The 21082-nt window shown below is 42.6% G+C and overlaps 1 protein-coding gene across 2 annotated transcripts in view; it reads left to right on the top strand.

Annotated features, from left to right (window-relative positions):
• Window positions 1–21082, top strand: part of LOC128305866 (glutamate receptor 1-like) — a 55370-nt gene that overhangs the window by 6661 nt on the left and 27627 nt on the right. For both annotated transcript variants that reach the window (XM_053043492.1, XM_053043491.1), the window contains exons 2-3: window positions 8934–9086; window positions 12442–12699. In XM_053043492.1, the coding sequence (XP_052899452.1) occupies window positions 8934–9086; window positions 12442–12699 (411 nt within the window). The remainder of the gene's footprint in view (window positions 1–8933; window positions 9087–12441; window positions 12700–21082) is intronic.

Genomic DNA, 21082 nt, shown 5'->3' with positions numbered 1-21082 from the left:
GAACCGCTATAACATGAAAACGATTCGGAATGTGTACCACTTTCAACGGGCTGCCGTGCTGACCGATACAACATAACAAAAACATTCCTCTCGCCATACAAAACGAAACACGATATACATCAAACACGGCGTACATTTCCGTTTAATGTTTACAGTACGGGAATTGTAAAAACGGATGGAACTGTCTGGCTATTCTGGAGATGGTTTTTTTCTATATTCATACTTTCCTCATACCATTATGGTTGCAGCAGAAGAGGAACAAGCATGAGAATGTTTTTCCGCATTTGTGCAAGCTGAAATAGTTTCAAACAGAAGGTACTTGTTTTCGAGTATTCAACTTCAAGTATTCCTTCCGCTACTGAGGTTCGCTTGACAAACAGTTATAAAAAGTGCAGTTCAGTTAGTTCGGTTAAAGTTGAGTTTGAAACTGACACAGAAACCGAAATACTGAAGCCATGATAAGTATATTGCCATAGTATGAAAACTAACATAGAGTGGTTTTAATGTGGAACGACATAAGTTCACTTGAGAAGCAACAATGATCGTGATACATTATAGAAATAATTCATGCCGAATGATTAGTGTGACCCCGGTGAAAACCCTACAGATTTCAAGATCAAAAGCATTCTTCTCAAAACAAAATGTGCCAAAAGGTTACCAACAACTTTTCGATTTCCTAAACTGATTGATTTGATAAATTGTGTTTTGTTACCATTTTATCATCTTTGAATTGTTGAGAGCTCTTTTCTAACGATTGAACGTGATTCAAAATGTGTCAATGTGGTCCAATTATTTTAACAATATTCAAACTTGACTAGGTTTTAAAATTACAGACCTATACCATCTCGTCATGTAGTGGAAAAGCCTAAAGGCAGTTACTATTTCGATTAGTCTCTCGTTGAACTAGGGTTTGGATAGGATGAGTTTAGAGTATATTTTAAAAAGTTGGTATCTTAACTCAATATGATCAAAAGCCAACTATTGAAAATCAACTTTCTATTAAATTTCAATTAGTTAATAAATATAACTAATTTGACTATTACTAATTAAACATTGAATAATAAACACATTAATCTACGAAGATAAGTAAGGTCTTTAATCAGCAAATACTAATTCTCTGCCTCGTTACATATCCCGAAAAACGAATTCATTTTTTTTACAACGCCCATTACTGTTGTAATAACCCCAACATGAATAAAAAAAAAACTTCAAACACAAACTGTGCCACAATTCTCGGACACGTTCTTCTGCACACAATCCACATTTAGCTTTACTCCTGAAGGCTGAAAATAGCACCGCGCTAGTAAGCACGGTGCGGCACTTTCGCATGGTTGGAGCAGCAATTTCCATTTAAGTGACTTTTTTCACGCCTCCGTGACAAACATCAATCAATGTTGATAAAGTTAACACCCGGTAACGATGAGGTCACACGTTACCCGTGCACAGTTGCTGGGCCTTTTATTGATTCTTTTTATTCATTTTTGTTTGTTTTTTTTTGTGTAGCAAGTTCGATTACATTTTTCTTGATAAATATATCTTTTATTTGCTGTCGTCATGAAGCATAACAGTTTTCTTCATACTTTTGTTTATGTTTCCTAAACGCAGCGCTACGTTTTTGCGAAAAAACATGAAGAAGCATACAAATCTATGCAAAGAACATTATGTTAGTTTGCATCGTTTGGGAAAATGAACTACCATTTTGAAAGCTTTCCCTCACTCGGCAGAACATTTTCTGGTATGGTTCCGGTCCAGAATGGTTACGGCCTGTTAACGACTGAATAAATCGCAGTCAATCGGAACTGTATTCATGTGCATTCGGTGTCTGCTTTCTTTTTGAATGCTTCGATTGTGTTGCTACGTCGGCAGTATTCTTGTCTATCTGTTTTATTCATTCCAGAGACCCTGGCTGGATGTTGTTCATGCAGCACCGATTTTTATGTCAACAAACAGCTTTACTTTACTTTATTTACTCATAACGTGTCTTGCAAACAGCATAAAGTGAACAAGATGCAATTTAAATTAATTGGGAAAATTCTCTGTCCTAAGGAGGCCGTGAACATCGTAACTAAGCAAAAACTGCATACTCGATGGAGTTGTTGGCCGTTTCGCACGCTCGTCGTCGTCGTTTGAAAGAGTGCATTATTCAAAACCTACGCCGCAGCCAAGCGCAAGTCACCCATGTGGTTAGTACAAATTGCCGATCGATCAGCCGAATTGATTCAATTAAAATTTGCATCTCAAAGTACCGACGAGACGGCGAGCACTTCATCGGCCAAGCATCGAAATAATGCAATCTATTCAATATTCACTAACCGCGCCTGCTATCCAATCACTTGCAACGAAGCTTAATAAAGCAACCCGGCAGCAAATATTGCACGAACGGTTTTCGTTTTTTGGTTTTGCTTTCTTCTCCATCCACTCTTCATAAAAGCCTGCAATGACGGCGTCCGTTTAGCGCAAACACGATGCCGGTGAATAAGACGGGACGGAAAGCAAACGCTTGCGAAACGAACTTCTACACCGTGCAGAGTGCAGGCTAGGGATAGAAATAAGTCAAAATGCCATCACAAAGTTTTTCACCATCCATCGCACATTTCCGCGCCAGCCGTACAATTGCGCGCAAACCACAACGCAATTCGATTTGTGTTTTACGAGTGTTTATATTTTGCTTAATTCATATTCCATTCTAGCGCGATTCATTCCGTTGTTTGGCCCGCTGCAAAACGTACATTTCAGCACTTGATGCTCTCTGCACTGTGGGCAGGGCAGTGTGATTTTTTTTTGCGGTACCTTTTCCACGCGACTGGGAAAGACTTCCATTAGCGGAACTGGCCATTTAAATCTCCCATGGGGTACGCAAACTTTTTGCGTACAAAACCAAAGGGAAGGTTTGTAGCATAAAATTGAATTTCTTTTGTTTGTATTCCTTTTTTTCCCGTCCGCGATCGGACAAGATGTTTGACACGAATGCTGCCCTAAACTTTCCAACTCTAAGCTCAACACGTGTTACCGGGCAAGGCACGAGAAAATGGCGTTTATGGTAGATGATAAACAGTCCCAACAAAATACTAATTGCAGAACTTTTAATCACTTTTGTTTTCGCAATTACTGTTCAATGCAGATTTAAAAAGCTCACATTTTTTTTATTGTTTCTTCCCCATTCGGAGTGGCGTTATTGCTTATTGTTGAAAAGTTTCTCATCCGAACTGTATGGGCGGAGTGAATGAAAATGTTTTTTTTTTCTTTTCGGTTGCTTCTTCTGCCCCTGCACAATAGTAGCTAAACATGATTTCATGACAGTTGAGTTCTTATTGCCAGAGTACGAGCGCTAGAGCAACACACCCAAGCATTGTGGCCCCCTCCCTCCCGAGCAGCACGCTCGACTACCAGCACATTTTTCATTATCCATGAAAAAGTAAACCTTTTTATAGCGCTTCAGCCAATTCCCATTAATCTTATCGGTCGAAGTTTAAAGCTTTCACAATCAAAAGACATTCATCACCACCTGAAAGCTTTTCCGAACTCACCTTACCGGCGGAGAATTCTATTTGAAACTTGGGTTTTTTTCCTTCTGTGCTGTGAATGTGCCTTCGGCGCTTTTGCTAGTGGAGGGAAATAAATCACTGCTGGAAAATGTCAACTCTCAATAGGTGCTATTGGAAAATGGTACTTTTATTGTACGATTTTTCGTACATTCGGCGCGAGATATCAAAGTGAGACAAAGCACCCATTCAATTACTTACCTTTCAGTGATATTTTGAATGTATTACTTCGTAAAAAGTTTAACGTAACATGGCTCTTTTAGTTAGTTCTGGACGATAACCTTTGCAACAACTTTATAATATCCTTTAGGACTTATTTTGAGTGTCTTAGTGTCTTCAAATATCCCTTCTTTCGTACCCAGACTAGACATGTTGTTGCGTCTTTTGCTGTGCAACAATTTTATGTAGCATCTTTTACAACCACCGCCTGTGTGTTGTATCACAGAAAGGCTTTCGTTGCTGATGCCTGATGTTTAGCGCAAGGTCAACCGTTGGTCCTATTTCACATCGGTTTTTACCAACACCAAAAACAAATCTGACGAAACAAAAGAACGCCCGTGCAAATTATTTAGCATTACTCATCAGATAAGCTCGACGAAATCATCGTCCACCCATACATTTCGGTCGATCAAAACAACTTCGTACCGGGTGCTCCAATACGCATGTGCTTTTCCCGTCTATCGTACGGGGCAGAGGTAAACGTGTGCAAGTAATTAAGTATCATCTATCTAAATTAGGAAACCATCTGAGCTTATTTTTCATTGCAACGTAACCAGGCCGGATGTGTAAGCATATAATAATGAAACATTCAGACACCTTTGCTTGCCCCGATGACAACAATGGGATTTTTCTGTATCATGCTTCTAGGAATATTTAATGTACACACGTGTGAACGAAACGTGGGCATGATTTTTTTTTGTTTCCTTTCATGTGTCTGTTTTCATCCTATCACTCATCGGGTACATAGCCAACAAAGCAGTACCGTGCTACTCGAGTTTCACAGCAAAATACCTTTTCTGCCTGACCCGGATTGCACAGTGCTCGCGAAATACGCCGACGTTGCTCTAATATAGAAGAAATATTTTATGAACCGGGTTTCGCTGGGTTTCCTCGCCCGAAAGCTCGGAACGCTATCTCAACAAATCACCTTCAATTAGATGACGCTCCCGGTCATCGGTACGGTGCTGTCGAGAGCTCCACTACAAAAAGCCCTCAGTATGCGGCCACTATCCACCACACTAGCGCCAGCAGGCACACGGCATAGCTAATGTGAAATGCGCATCCGTTGGATATAATCGAATAATGTGGTTCGTGAGATTCTCGACCGGTCGGCATGGCCCCATGGCCCGGTACGGTACACAAACAGGAAGGAAATTTGGTCAGTTGTGACTCATTGGCTCTGTAGCTTCCGGGCATGCTACCCGGGACTCCACCCACACTTTTCGTGCGGATGTTCATCGATCCAGGTGGAAAACCCATTTGGGTTGATGTCACACAAATTGGATTGCTACGGGTAGACGTGGCGGTGAAGTCTCCTAAAATGGGAAACATTATTAATTAAATGAAACGCAGCTCCGGCGGGGCTGAATGAGTCAAGCTAAAACGGTACGCCATTGTGGACGAAAGTGGATATTTTTGGATGAAAAATTTGATTTAACTAAAGCGTATAAGTTATACGAGCAATATACTGGGAAAAAATTTACATAAACCTTATCGTTCTAGCAGCAAATTAACGTTTATAGCAAATATATGGCACCATTATTACACCACAACGCCTACAGCTGCTCCTGCAGCTTATTTTCGTCTTCCTGTACCACACAACAAACAACAATTAATTTACTACAGATCGTAAACTTAACAGCTCTATTCGAGTGTTATTGTTCGACTGAAGATCACACCCCCAATCCACTAAATTATGTGTACAGCTTACTGGTAGCAGCAGCAATTCCACCTTCCAGGCTGCCTTTCCTTCCGATGAAACACATCCAAAGTCAAATAGGTCAAAGATGAATTTCACGAATGACTGAACGCTCTAAAGAAGTACAATAAAGGCTAAAGTTGACAAAGACAACAGCAGCGACAGCAACTCACTGGCTTCTGTATTCCTTTACCACTCGTAGCCGCACACGTTTCAGCCCGCTTGAAGAAATTGTAAAATTAATAGTTATTCAAATTGCAGCTTAAGCTCTTCGTTTGTTTACATTCACCCTTAATAAAAGGTTTATCACTCTAATCCCAAAGCAAATACAGACTCGCAAATGAGCTTCCTTCGTCCATTGTGCCGTTCCGAATGCGATGAGCAGATCCCGTGCAACTGGTCGCTCGGAATCGGAATGATAATGGTAATGGTTTAAGCATTTAGCCATTCCCTGACCCTTCTTCCGCCCATTTATTGCCGTTCCGGAGGATTCTTAAGTCAAAGTGCCTCTTTAAATATTTCGAAACAACAGCAATTATTGGCTCCGGCCAAAGAGCATAAGAAAATGCCAGACGACTATGTAATGGACCGTGCAGCGGGAACGAAATAGACGCGTGCTTTTATACTTAAAATAATGCTTTAAGTTACGCGTAAAGTGTATAAATTTATGCAAACATTAACACAAAACATTTCCATTCCCTTTGTTCCCGGGACAATCATGACTTTTGTTTTCGGACTTGCGAACATTTCACATTAAAGCGATGAGTTTCATTGTTATGCGCTCCAAATTCGTGGCACATTTTTTCCCATTATCTGCCGTAGTTCGATCGAACTACTGATCTTGTCATTGCCCTTACTGCTGCTGGCATACATTAATTAAATTCTTATCACGAAGCGAGGCAATTCAGTAGCATTAGCGCTTAATGGTGGCTTAATTGCAAAATTATTATTCGACACCGGCACACTTAGTGAACCTGTTTAAATTTTCATAACCAGCTTGGTTTTCGGGTTTTCCCGAACTACCACTCCCGGGGATAGTCGGCCGCTCCCGTGGGGGGGAGTCCGACGAGATGTGCATGGCACCATTTTGTGCCCCGTCTTGCTGGATTCCTTTTTCGCATTTATCTAGCCACTCCCGGGTCACGTCATCGTTCGACTTTTTCAAACTACCGTGGCACCAATCCGACCTTCTCAACTTTCTGCTGAACGCGACGGTTGTTGCAAAATTCATCATTCACCACCACATTCAACCGGCTCGCTGAATGTTTCGTGTGCCTTCTGCGAGTGATGCTATCGCCGAAGCTGAATTCTTCTTCACGGATCGGAGGCGGATAAAATTTTAATTAATTTTTGTCCGTTTTTCCTGCACCGCGTCCTTTAAAGCGCGAAACGTGCAAGAAGGAATTCTATTCCTGGTGCTGTTCTTTGCAATTTTTGCTGGGACAGTATCACTAATACAGGGAATACTGATATCTCTCGGGCACGCAACGAAGAATTTTTCGTTGAATTATCGCCCCTAGTTCCACAGAACAATTGATGAACTTCAACTGAGGCACGCAAGCAGTAGCTTGATCGTGGATGAGTGATGAATTTAAATTGAGTGTCGTTAATGCTACCAATTCCAACCACGCTATCGTTAAAGCTACAGTATCGAAAGGATATGATGAAACTCGTGAGCTTTACTACAATTGGGCGCGTTAGAGAAGATTACACCAATGTGCTTCGCATATTAAGAAGCTAATCAATTATCTAAATAGCTAGGTCTGATCCGCATCGTGACGGCTCCGTTTACTACTCCGTGACGGCTCGCGTGGTTGTTACTCATCCATCAAAACAACCGAAAAGGTCCATTGCATCTTCTTCTCATACAGCGTAACAAGCGTGCAGGAGAGTTGAATCTTTTGGCCGTAGGTAACTTGTTACACGAAGTAGCAATAGGGACACTTGTTCTTTCTTATCGGCACAACAACCTCAAGAGGTCTAGAGAGCCTGATATTTCTGGCATTTTGTGACTTATTCTACCACGTATCTGGATAGTCCCCCTGCGTACGAAGGATTGATACGTATGGGATTTTGGTCCGTTCGTGTAAAGGCTGCCCCAGACACGATTGTTACAGGGACGTTATAATCACATGATGGCGAACAGTACTCCATTCAAATTATTCACTGCTAATGACAAGGTTTTCTAACAATTTAAGCATCAACCTAACTGTTACATATTATTAGATGTTTCTGGCAGCACTGCCCTACAATATCTGCCAGAAAGCAAAATACGTATTATAGATGGTTATGGCAGCACTGTACTACAATAACTGTCAAAACGCAAGATTGCAAAAATAGAAAACGTAAGTCAGAAATTTGGAGGGAACAACAAGAGCAGATATCGGAGTAACTGTGTAATATTCATAAAGAACGATATTAATAAATACAACACTAAAACAGAAATTTTGTAAACTTATTGCTAATTGAACTTGAAAATTTTCTTCAAATTTTCCTGTATTTTATAATTGGCAGATTGTAGTGTTTTACATTACACTTCTTATTAAATTCAGCTAGTGATGAGATATTAGACTTCCCATTTTTTATGTAAGGGGTCAAAGTTGCTTTGCATTAATACACAAATACAAATACAATTCACGTAAGACACGCAACGAACCCCGCCTCCAAAGCCGAAAGATTGGACCTATCAGGGGGTTCACCAAATAGGATGTCCTGGTTGATTTCACCCGTTTCGGTGAAGGTTATTTCCCGAATATCTCCTGCGACCCCGGTTCGGTGGCCGGAAATTGTTTTCTGTTTGGTTACAGAATCACCGCCAGGGTTGCCCTTCGGTCTGCTTGCCAGTGTGCAAGTGTGCAATGTTTTTTTTTCTTTTCTTCTGTGCGCTTTTGTTGTAATTGTTTGGTGAAGATTTTCCACCCCAATGCTAAGCCTGTTTGCCCTGCCGTGGCATTGTTTCCGTTCGGCCCCGGGAACGGCAGGAAATGGCAGCAGGAAATCACAAAGGTTAGAAAGCCATTTTCCACGCGAGAAGCTAAGGTACCCGGGCGCAAGCAACAGATACGGCTCATGGAGATGTGGTTCGCTGATGAATGAAATCATCTACCTACCACATTTTCCGCAAATCGCTAACGGAAGCTACACATTTCAGCTCGCATTTCAGAGTCTCGCCGGGATGGTTGGGGCACCATCAAATTAACTGTCATTCCAATTACAGCATTAACAGGCAAACGGAACGAGCGTTGTTTTGTTACAGCTGACATAATCCCCTCCCCAGCATCAAAGCACGGTGCTGCACAATCGCCCCAATGGAAGCAATTTCCTTCCTAATTTAACAGCAAATAGCTCGTGATCTGCTTTTCATCGTAGCAATTGTTTCCTGTAATCTCCCTCCGCCCCAGGCTGCCATCACGTCTGATTATGGTCACATGCCCGCCAATGTCTAATGATCGTTTTGTTTTCTTCCATTTCAGGTGCAATTTTTGAGCAGGGTACGGATGAGATCCAGTCTGCATTCAAGTTTGCGATGCTTAATCATAATCTCAACGTTACTGCGCGGCGGTTCGAACTACAGGCGTACGTTGACGTCATCAACACGGCGGATGCATTCAAGCTCTCCAAGCTGAGTAAGTATACACGTGGGACTATGGGCGGAATGGTACAATTTGAAGCAAAACAAAAAAAATCCACCATTTCGAAGCTATTTGTTGAACTTTTCGTAAACAAAAACCTGCCACCGTTGATGTTTTGTAGACAATGACACTAATTCAATTTTCTACTCCCAATCCATCCCACGCGCTCATCGCCAAGCACGCTCGTAATTTGCACTGTTCTTTTTGACACACTCCAATTTATTTCTACTTAACAGCACATCAACGCTGGTATGTTGTTTTCTTGGAAAATGTAATTTACTTCCATTTGCCGTTGGAAAATACATCGTTACTGCTCAACAGTGTAAATGGAACGCCAAGCGCGGAATATTTGAAGGCGAACAAATAAAACCACAAACGAGTGTAATGTTTGATTTGGATCGTAATTTCAGGGCGCAAATTGACAAAACATTCTACTTACTGTGAGCCACCAACAGTTAACTAAGTTACGTGAAACAAATGTCAGCACTCTCAGCACTCGTCATTTTTCCGGCTTCCGATTTGCGAGATGACGGCTACGCATTTGTTTGTCCGTTGCTGCATGCACTGGGAGCTGTTCATATTGTGCCGGGTGATGGTGAATGGCGGAAAATCAACAGCACTAATTTTGTTTGGAGTGATACTCCGAACCGCAATCTAAACACGATTCGATCCGTTCATTGTTTCAGTTTCGCGCTAAAACTGGAGGCATTTCGCGCAATGTCACGCATTCTCACTTCAGCATTCTTCCTAGTAGTACGGTACAGGGTTTCACAGCAATGCCGTCTCAATGAATACAGCTTCACCATTCCATGTTTAGAATAGACTTCATAAACACGGATATGCGAAATCTCGCGTTCCAAGAAACAGATACTCCCACCTTGATCGTAATGTCGTCGTCAAAGCAACTAGCGCCATTTCCATACATTTCACGGCCGCTTTCTTCTTAACCATTAACCATTTGCTATCGGTAAAACAGCCCTATCAAAAATAGCATTCAATTCCATCCTACACAACAGACGTATCAAAGGTACAGAAAAGCGTGGTGATGAATTGGGGGTAAGGCGCTTACGGGCGCCAATGTTTTAAGTTGGTTGACAAACAAAACAATAATATATAATGAAACTGTACGATACAATTCCCGCCAGAAGCAAATCAAACAACAACCACAGAAAAGAATCCGTTGGAACACAACGACACCGAACACGTATCGTCAGCCACCCTTCATGTGGGCATACGCTTTGTGCAAATGTTTTGCCAAAAGAGCGAGGAAATAAATTGAATTTCTCAGTTCTCGGTCTGTCTGCCTGTCTTTGGGCGGAACCTCATCTCGTCGCCGTTTAAAATAAGAATGAAAGGAGTAGCGCACTCACGAGCCTCCAGCGGCATTTCATGGCAATGAAAATATTGGATACCTTACGGGGTTTCTTTCCGGTGGAACAGCTACATGCGCAAAGCAAATGAAATTAAATTTAGGCGACTTGTTTTGCATTAATTGAATAACGAGCACATGAACAAAAGAGTTTTCGGCCTGCTGAGCAAAAGCAATTAAGGGTGTATAATTCAGACGGTTCACTTTGTTCCACTTTAACGATGCCACAATAAGAAGATACCAGTACTTGCTTCATTATCAGTCTACTGGAAGTTATAAATTTCACGAATGCGGCATGAAAAACATTTCCCAGTTGAACAGAAGCCATGATTTATATTAAGAACAACATGCATTAATGTCCGTGATGCCATACGTCTTGAACAATTTTCTTACATATCCATTAACAATTTTTCTCAAATACAGTTGGAATAGCTCATGTAGGATCTAAACTCCAGTTCAATTAAGTTCCTCCGACAGCTTTAGCATTACCTTCTACTATTTCTTCCTTTGTCACGTTGCTCCCGCTAATCAAACTGAAAAATTCAAACTGCCACCAGGCGTCTCCATCGACTCTTTCCTTACCAACTTTCGCTCCACATCATTAGAAAAACTGCCTGTAATTTAATATTTTAGGATGGAAAATGTTATTTTTTGTCACTTTTCTCATTTATGTGGAGGAATTGACTTTAAACTATTAATTAATCGAACTACAGATGTACGAATCATACCGTAACATGCAGTTGACTACAAAGCCCGAAGATTGCTGTAAATCGTCCCATCATCGTGTGTTTTTATTTTTTGAATTCACGAGGAGTCAATCCCAACTATCTTGAAATTCGATTCAATGGTTCAAAATGTTCCGTGTGGTAGGAACTAGTTTATTAAACGCGTGGTAACTACTTTCAATGGTCGGTTTACTAGAACCACCAGGCGCCTCCATCGACACATTCCATACAAACTTGCGCTCCACATTATCGGTCATAAATGGTGATAAGATTAAGTATGAATGAAGGATGCATTGAGTCTTGTTGTTTTCCTTTTCTACAGCTGCAGAATGCTGTGAATGTTGTGTGCAGAACAGATAGGATCTACGACATACAACATGTTTTCCACATCCAAGATCTATATTAAGAAAAACATGCATTACTTTCCGTGATGCCATACGTCTTGATCAATTTTCTTACATCTTCAAGAACAAATTATCCCAAATACAGTTGGATTAGCTCATGTAGGATCAAAACTCCAGTTCAATTAAGTTCCTCCGATAGCTTTACCCTTACCTTCTAATATCCCTTCCATTGGCACGCTGATCCTGCTAATCAAACTGCCAAATTACGCTTCGCGACAATTCAATAAAATCGATCCAATCGCCCTCGATGATGAAACCTCCGGAGGCATATAATATTGTTTCATCAGCGCATTATGTGGTGCGAAGCGAGCTTTTGACGGGGCTGCTGACATTTCCTACAGCATCCAACACACAGCATCCGTAACACGGTAATTCCCAGGCATAAATGGTGAGCGCGAACACGGTAATGGGATTACTTTCCACAGCTTCGGCTCATGTAGCGTGCATCAATATTCTAAGCCTCGAAGAAAAACAGAATGCCTCGAATGCCCCTCAGTGTGGACGATCGGTAGTTTTGGTACGGATGGGCACGGGAGTCGTAACACCTCATTTGGGCCTATGTTTGGATAATAATTCAATTTGTCTTACAATATTACTCAGCCTGCGTTGAAGCACCTGTGTCGCAGTTGGCGAAAGCTTATTTACTTGCGCACAACACAGCTCCGTTACGAGAACCCATTTCGGTTCGTTTTATGTTTTCCACGTTGTTTCATTTACTCCGTCAAATGTATCGTCTGCTAACTTTTGATCATCCTTAACTGCCTCGCGTGAGGTGCAGTAAATTTATCAAACATCCACCAACATTGTACCATGTCGTCTCACGCTTCCGCTTACCGGTTTTCCGTTCACAGTTTGCAATCAATTTTCACGCGGCGTGTTCGCAATGCTTGGAGCCGTCTCGCCGGATTCCTTCGACACGCTGCACTCGTACAGCAACACCTTCCAGATGCCGTTCGTGACGCCCTGGTTCCCGGAGAAGGTTCTCACACCGTCGTCCGGCTTTCTCGACTTCGCTATCAGCATGCGGCCCGACTACTATCAGGCCATCATCGATACGGTGCGCTACTACGGCTGGGATAGGATCATCTACATGTACGACTCGCACGACGGTAAGTTAGAGTTGGTTTTTCCAGCGGGCTTGGGTATCACTGACTGCATACCACTATAACTCGTCTTGTCATGGTGTCAAGGCGACGTGTCAACCGGAGGATGGTGTTTGTGTCATGCTATTTCCACACCAACCTCATAAAACAGCGTGCCCTGTGGCTTATGAAATACTCCGGAAGGGAATTTATTAGATTAACAATTTCACGCATACCATAGCACGGTCTAGTGGTACACGATAACGTTAAGAGAAGGTTCAGTTTCATGTACAAATGCTTGCAGAATACGTGGAGAGAAAAAGATAGCTTTTACCATAACAATACTCTGTAAATGAAACTCATTTGTCATCTTGTATTGCACGCTGAATGTCCAAAAATAACATTTGTTTCAAATTGTTTTTTTTTATTAAACTATGGGCGTGAGGTATGTGTAAGTGACACATCTTGACCGGTTTAAAACCACATCTGGACCAATCTCCCGCAAATAGGACTGACTTTCCCGCTACTGCTAAATAAAGTCAAAGTAAAGTCTGCTAAGTAAAGTCAAATAAAGTCAATGTCAAAAAGAGTAGGCTTTGACCTTTTGAGGCTGTTCTAGCAACATAGAAGAAGTAGAAGAAATTGAGAGCAAAATTATACATTTCAAAAGCACAAACAAAAAATACATACATATTACTCGATTGAATTTCCCCTCTATTCTTTCATTTATCGACATCCAGCACAGTGCAGTTCCTTTCCAGCATCAACCAAGCACTACTAACCGATCTTCATTGTTCCACACACTCGCGCAGTGAGAAGTTGTATCCCTTAGTTTTTTACATATGCATTCTTTTTTCTCTTCCATATAATGTTTTGTTATCTGAGTGGAGTTGTGGAATAATTGTGCAGTGCAATTAGAAAAAATACTTTTGTCCGTGATTGTGTAAAGCTCCCTTGAAGCTCCGGGTTTGATGAAGCCTAACAAGGTTTTGTTTTTTTATCTTTTTTAAGACAAGGTTTGGATTGTACTACATCAATTTGTGTATATGAGCAAATCATACAAAAAGGATCGATAAACAAAATATTCTATCATCAAAGTTATACAATCTCCTGTTCTAAAAAAAATATTATAAATGATAGAATGATACTGAGATGAAATATCCTTATATGTTGAGTTTATGATTTGAATCACATGTAAATAGAAACATACCTTAACATAGCGCTCGCATAATGTAATAACATTTTTAAGCATAATGTAATAATGACAACAATGCAAATCGCGTTCTTCATAAGTCTCATAAGTTTCTCTGTGAAGAAATGAAGAAATATATTATGTTTTGCCTTTGCACTAAGCCAACGTTCTGCAGAATTTGAATTAACTATAAAGAAGCAGAAAATCTAATGACAAATGCTGCCCACAACTTGATATCATATGTTGCAATATGGTTAAACATGATGATTGCGCTACAGCATATGCGGATAATACGTTCCTTTAATAACAACCATGCTCAACAGTGAGTATGTGTATCGATGTTTCTGTACAAGCGTTTTCTCTACCGCATCGACATCTAATTTCATTCCTATCATGTGCAGACTTTGTCAAAACACCGATTGAAAAACGAAGACCTGTACTTAGCTCTTAGGTTGGACAAGCAAAATATATAAGCTTAGGCCGGCATTGAAGCTCACCCAGTTTTGCCTCCCTTTTCCTCCCAACTTCACTGCACCAGTGCAACAGAATGAAACAATTCGCAAGCACAACTTTCATCAGCCATAAATTTCTACGGGAAGTGAAGTTTTCTTGCCCTAAAACCACCATACCGGAATGGAGGCCTTAAAAATACATGCTCGCAATGAATATTCTCCAATACCGGCCCCAAACCGATCAAACTACCGATTGTAGCTGTGGAAGCTACACTCAATAACTTTTACCGACAACCAACAAACCCTTGGGCTCTTGCTGCACCGCCGACAGTGATCCATTGGGGATGAAAGTTTATTCACGCTCGCTTCGAGCTAAGCCACTGGGTAGAACGCTGGGGAAAAATGAAATCCATTGCAGGAGGTGAATAATTGTTTCATCATTGCATTGCACCAACCCGTCCCACCAGAACCAATCGAATGTCGGTAAAGCTGATCGTAAATGAAGCCCGCTTCGGTTCAGAAGTTTTATTGCAAGTTGGCAAGAAACTGGAGCATGCCGTTGGGGCACTTATTTACCCGATGCTGTGCCGCATTCGGGCAGCTTTCATTTTACGTCCCAATTTAAGGATATATTTGTTGATTTGCTTACGATGAACATCAACATAAAAGAAGACATTAAAGTTTGGGCCTTGTTATGCAATTGTGAGTTGCTGAAAATTGTATCTCGATTTGGTGCTTTCTAAGAAGCATCACCCTTGCACATCGCGTGTCACGATGATGATTCTTTGTACTGTGTACACACCAACCAAAAAAAATTCATCGCTACGTATTACTGCCAAAGTGCTTTAAACGCAAAGTGACTGTGCCTGAAAGCCCTCTCAAGCGTCCATCCGAAACAGAAGTTCTGCGTATGAAAAGAACACCGCCGAGCCGAGCGGTTCTGGTGACGGCAGGTTCCGAAGCGAATGCATAATTTCCTGCAAACGCTGCTGCCATTCCGTTTTCCTGTTCCCGACCTAGTTAAGCACCGGAACTGGTGCAACAACCGGGCAGGACATCCTACCAACCCCCCGCGCCGCTAGCACCCGCTTTTGCTGTGCGACGGATTTAATATTCCACGATTCCGACGGCCTGGCACTCATCACGGCTTACTGCAAGCCGTAGTGCAATGCTGCCTGCCAGAATGGAGTCGGTGAGGCAGTGCTGAAACATGGAAGTGCACCAAAGTTTGTACCAAGTCTTCCGTCAGTCGACAAATTTCATTTCCCTAGTCGAAATGAAAGCACACGGAAGGAGAACCCTTTGGGGAGGCGATGCCACCCCATCCCGGGAAACTGCTCCCGGAAGAGGCAGAACGCTTTTTTCCGTAGTTCTGCATCTTCTGTCTTGCTGTGTTGCTGTGTTGCTTCCTGATAAATCACAGCGATGTGCCATGGTGCGTACTGCTTAAGTAGATTGTTTTTTCCTCCATTTTTTTGTTGCAGATAAACTTTTGGTTGTTGCCGGTACTGAGAAGGAAAAAACCCTTTGGAAAATGGAGTTTAAAGACGACTTGCAGACCTTTTTTATCCTAATGATGAGTGTCGGTATGCTATATATTTTTAGAGCAATAAAAAAAAAGTGTGAATGGTTGCTTGTGAGAAATAACAATCGAGAGGTTTTCTCATGTCTATTTACTTTTTTATTGTTGCACCTTTCAATCTACTTTCAATCGAAATAATTGTAAAAGTTTTGTGAAAGTTCCGTCTTCTACCACGCAAGATGCTTCATGTTTTGAGGCATGTGTGTGATAATTTTCCCAAATTTGTGCTTCGCTGTTTGCCAAGTGATACACGCTACAGCAGACAGAACCCAAGTTTCCACAGCCAAAGCGAATGAAATTTATTGCTGCCGCATCCCTTGCAACACGCGCCACTCACGGGACCAAAAGTCATCTAATGGAAACCTTCCAAGCAAAAAAAAAAGGGTCCAAAACATAAACGCTCCAAGTGCAAAATATTTCTCATTTGTGCGTTCGTTTCTCACCCGTGGGGTCCCAGTGAAGGTTTGCAATGTTTGGACTGCAGATCCGAACCAGGTGCTTTCATCCGTTTCGCAACCATTTGCCGCCTTTCTCTCAAGGACTGGTGTGCGTACTTTCCACGCAGGATTGTTAGTGGCGCGAGATGAAACGAAAATACGAACCAAGAACAAATGCAAACATTAAGCACCGAGTACCGGGTCGGTCCTACCAAGGCCCATATAGAGCAGGCACGTTGTGTTGTGCTTTTTTGGTGAAAAGAAAAGATGAAGCAAAAAAGATGCCCAGCCAGGTACGAACCCGAAAGTGCCTTACATTGCACCCGCACGATCGTTTCCATCCCCCCGTACAGCTTTTCTCAGAAGTTCCGGTGTGCTTTGTCCTCGGCTCACACACCGCCAAGTGCCGGACCAGTGCCAGGCTCACACACAAGACGCGCCAACTTCAAATGACATTAGCAAGTAGCGTTCCCGAGACCCTCCGGGACTCCGGGTCGCATTCATCTTCATCAAACGCTCGAATGTGAATGTATGACACGCTGAAGTAGATGAATAGTATACGCTGAATGGTGCTTTCTTTGAGCGCCCCAGAAAGAGTGATGACTTTTGAAGTGACAGACAGCATTGAGCAAACGTTTTACGGGTGACATTTGGGCGGAAATGACGGGCGTCAAGGAACGCGTCGGTAGATGCCTTTTGCGGGGGGTTCGCTGCTAAATGCATGCAGTGAAGACTCGTGATTAACACTTAGCAGAAACAATATAAACTTTAGCACCGGCAGCACACTATGCACCGTAAATGCCATGTCACTAAGCGTACTACGAACAGTAGTCACACTGCATTAATTTAAATCCGCAGATGAGTTGATCCTTTTCGCTGGTACGAGCTGCACTGTCTACGGTGCGTTTCTCACAGTTATTATTCTAGCATTTTGGTAACACCATAGTTTACATTGTACGCTCTCAATCCCCGGAAACACTTAATGGCACACGCTTCAACACGGGTAAGCAAATACGTATTCACACCGTACCACCACAACAACATTTAACGAATCTTAATGTGCAGCAAACATTGTGCAGCTTTATGTGCTACAAATATCCGTTTCACCTTAAAAATGAATCGTTACCTCCGGTTTGGTCCCCATTCTCGTTAAATGCAAATTAACATATGGGACCAATAATGGCTTACGGCTAACACCGTACCGCAGGAAGGGATATTGCTTGAAGCAAAGTGCCGGGATTGAAACGTTAAGACGACAACCAGCACCACCCCTGATAGATAATACCAGTTGCCCTCGATAGCTTTACGTACTGCGTGCACATTCGGCCGCATAAATTCTCATTCAGCGCCCATTCGCCTGTGGTCTATTCGACGCACGCTGTGTGTAGCGCTGATAGCAAAACCCACTCCAGGAAATGGCCATCATTTTCCAATATTTATTGTAGTTTTATGTTAAACATATCAGTGCCATGATTTATGTACTCCGTGCTTGCACATTCTGTACCATCTCTCGCCAAATCCCGCTGTGAGCCATCACATGTGCCTACATATTCCAACGTGATGTGCTGCTTGTTTGTTGCCGCTGTTGTTGTGTTTTTTTTTGTTTTGCCATCGCCATTTTGCTACCCCTTGTCTCTTTGTCGTGTGGCACATACTTCAGGGCTTGAGTGGAAAATGGGAAAAACCGCGAGGCTCTGCTGCAAAGGGAACCTCCAAATCGTAGATAATGAAAACACGTTTCCATACTTTGTGACAGATCATCAGCGGCTGATAGAGTCAAATTTCTACAAATTGTGATGGCCTAGCACCGGGCCTCACCTCGATCACACGAGCGGTAGCAAGAGCTTAATGCCATAACTTTTATTGCTTCGGGTTGCGATAAGATGAGTCACCGTACCGCACATCACTCATGGTGCATGTCACGCCGGCTAGGAATTACGGGGGCAATGCTACCGTCCCTGGGGGTTTCAAGAAGCTCATGAGAAAGGGGAAGAATTATGTAAATTTAGTACCAGTCTAATCTCGCCCCCGTTCATAACTCATGTTTTCCCATGGCAGGGAATCTACACACAACCCACACCAAAGAAGGGAGAAACAGAAGAAAAAATAAACTAGTAAGATAAGATGAAAGCTTTGCATAAACAGTGCGGTTCGATGCCGCGCTTATCCGTGACATTAGAAGCTGAATAAATCATCGTTAAATTGATTCATCTTCACACGAGCAGCGAGAAAGCGTTCCCGCTTGCTGCGATCAAACAGCATCCCAAAGTGTGTGACCACGCCTATATGTTTAAAGTTTACAAACGGTTCCCCTGTTTTGTTATCCCCGTCTAAGTAAGCCAACAACATTATCAACTCGGGAACACTTTCCAGCAAATAATTACAATTCACGGCATTATCTTAAACAACAACAAACAAAAACCCAGCACAGCCCTCGTATCACAGCCTTACGTTATGCATTTGTATGCGCACACACACAACGCACAAAGGGGTTTAACGTGGCAACGGAACAAAAGGGAATAAAAGAAAATGGAAGAGTGACTTTGCTTGAAACATTTCCCTTCTACACGCTGCCTGTTCGCTTGCGGTTTTCAATATTCATTACACATAAAGCTACACTGTAGCGCCGAGCGTACATGAGCGTATGGTTAAGTATTTAATATCTCCTGAAAGAAGGCGTAAAGAGCCCATTGACAAATACTTTCAGCAACTAACGGCACGTACTGGGAAACACTGGCGAGGTGGGGGGAATGTTTCCCGGGGCACACGGTACGCGGGTGGCATTGTGAATAAGGTAATCAGAAATATAATAATATGAAAACTTTACATCTTTGATGTTGCTTCATACACTTGGGCGGTACTCGGTGAAACATCTACCACATACTTGAGTGAAATTTGCTGCTAACCGTGTTTTGGGGGGAGCACGCAGCAGGGCAGCACTGCTCCGTTTGCTACATGACCATGAAGGTGGCCTGTTGGTATCTGATGTGGTGATTTGGGATGGGCTACTGTAAAACTTATCGCAACCGCGACCGGTTGTCAGAGGGCGACCGATGCGGGGTTCGGGTGCGAAGGGATGATTAGACACGAGCGCCAGGACGATACGTTCCCTCTTTTGGCCTCCCTCCCTTAGGCAGCCACCGCAAAACCGCATCCGGCGAAAGGTAATATTTTCTTCCCAATCTTGCCAGCTCGCTGGATATGCACAAGACCGGCCGCAAGGTGGGCGTACAAAACTTTCCCCATTACCGGTCCCATTTGGCATTCCGAGCGGGCGAAGATCAAAACCATCCTAACCTCCTCCCAGTACCCGGCTCGAGGAGCGCAACCGCAGCAGTCCTAGATAAATCACTGTTCTTCCCGCATGTAGAACAAGAACGTGTGCAAGTGTTTGTGTCGTTCCGATCCGGGGGTCCGGTCCTGTCCGGCGACATGCAACAGTCTCGCAAGATGGTGGGCATTCCTGCCTGTACGGCGAGCGTGTAAGCGAAAAACAAAAAAAAGGGCAGACACAGAAAAGGACCAGATTACGTGTCGATGAATGCGAACGATGTCTTCGTGCTTCGGTCACTGTTACCTCATGCCGTTTACTGCTGGCACGTGAAGCAGCTTTTGATGTCGGTTGCCACAAAGCGAAGGATTACACAAAATTTCGACCACATTCCAGCAGCATGAATTCCACGGTGTGTGTGTGTGTGTGTGTGTGTTGCTGAAATCTGGCGGGTGCCGCACCAACCAGGAACACCTTCGCTCGTCCCGGACCTGTGGAATGATGTTATAAAATCGCTGTACAAATTATGGGCCATAATAGGGTACAATGCCACGGCGCGCAGTGGAAAAGAAACGTAGGCTGGGGGGATTAACATAAAGTTGTTGAAAAGTTTTAATTGAAAATACCACATACTAATAATTTTTCAAATCTTACAAAGTAAGAGAAAAAAATTGGAAAATTTAAAGTATAAGTGAAAAGATGTATAAAGTTTTCTATTTCACAAATGATGATAAACAAAATGTACAAAAAGCTTCCAAAACAAAACATACCATTCATCGGAATTTAAAGCACAAATGTCAAAATCTAACAACAAAATTAATTTCTGGAACGAGAAGCATCTCGTAAAGTTCTTAAACTTTAAAGACGTCTATCCCGTATCTTTATTCTAGCCTCAAAGGCAGAAAGCTCACACTTCCATATGATACCTTGGTTGAAAGCTTCTATCCCTATCCCAAACGGAACGGATGCGATGTCCCAAAGGAAGCGCCGATAACTCAATCCCGTTAAACCAACCAAATCAACACAACCCACAACGAGTGAGTTAAAATGTGACAACAAGACAGCCGTGCCACCTCCTGTGCCACAAACCCATTTTTGGCATCCCATCCCGCAGCAGCGTGTGTTCGTTCTTTTTATCCATGTGTTTTATGATGGTCCCGTTCCGTGTCGTCTAAATCTCACACCACTGATGCAAAACAATCAAAAAAGAGCTGATCCGTGGCCTAGAGAGTAGCTGCTTCTATTTGCAGATGCTACATACCCGTTTGCAGCCAATCGACGGCGGTTACGATCTGCGGAATGCAGTCGCCCAAAGGTAGGAGACATGTGGCACAGTGTCGGAAATGCACCCGCCAAAGCAAACCTGCCCATCAAAGTGACAATCTGTTTGTATGCTTTCTGTCTTTTTGGTGTTTGTTTCACTGATACAATCATCAAACAAATTACGATCAATTTCAGCGATTACCTTCAAGAAAG

This window comes from Anopheles moucheti, chromosome 3, assembly GCF_943734755.1.
Source record: "Anopheles moucheti chromosome 3, idAnoMoucSN_F20_07, whole genome shotgun sequence".
In the NCBI taxonomy this organism is placed as follows: domain Eukaryota; kingdom Metazoa; phylum Arthropoda; class Insecta; order Diptera; family Culicidae; genus Anopheles; species Anopheles moucheti.
The sequence above is the reverse complement of the archived record's forward strand: the minus strand, read 5'-3'. Positions and strand labels throughout refer to the sequence as shown.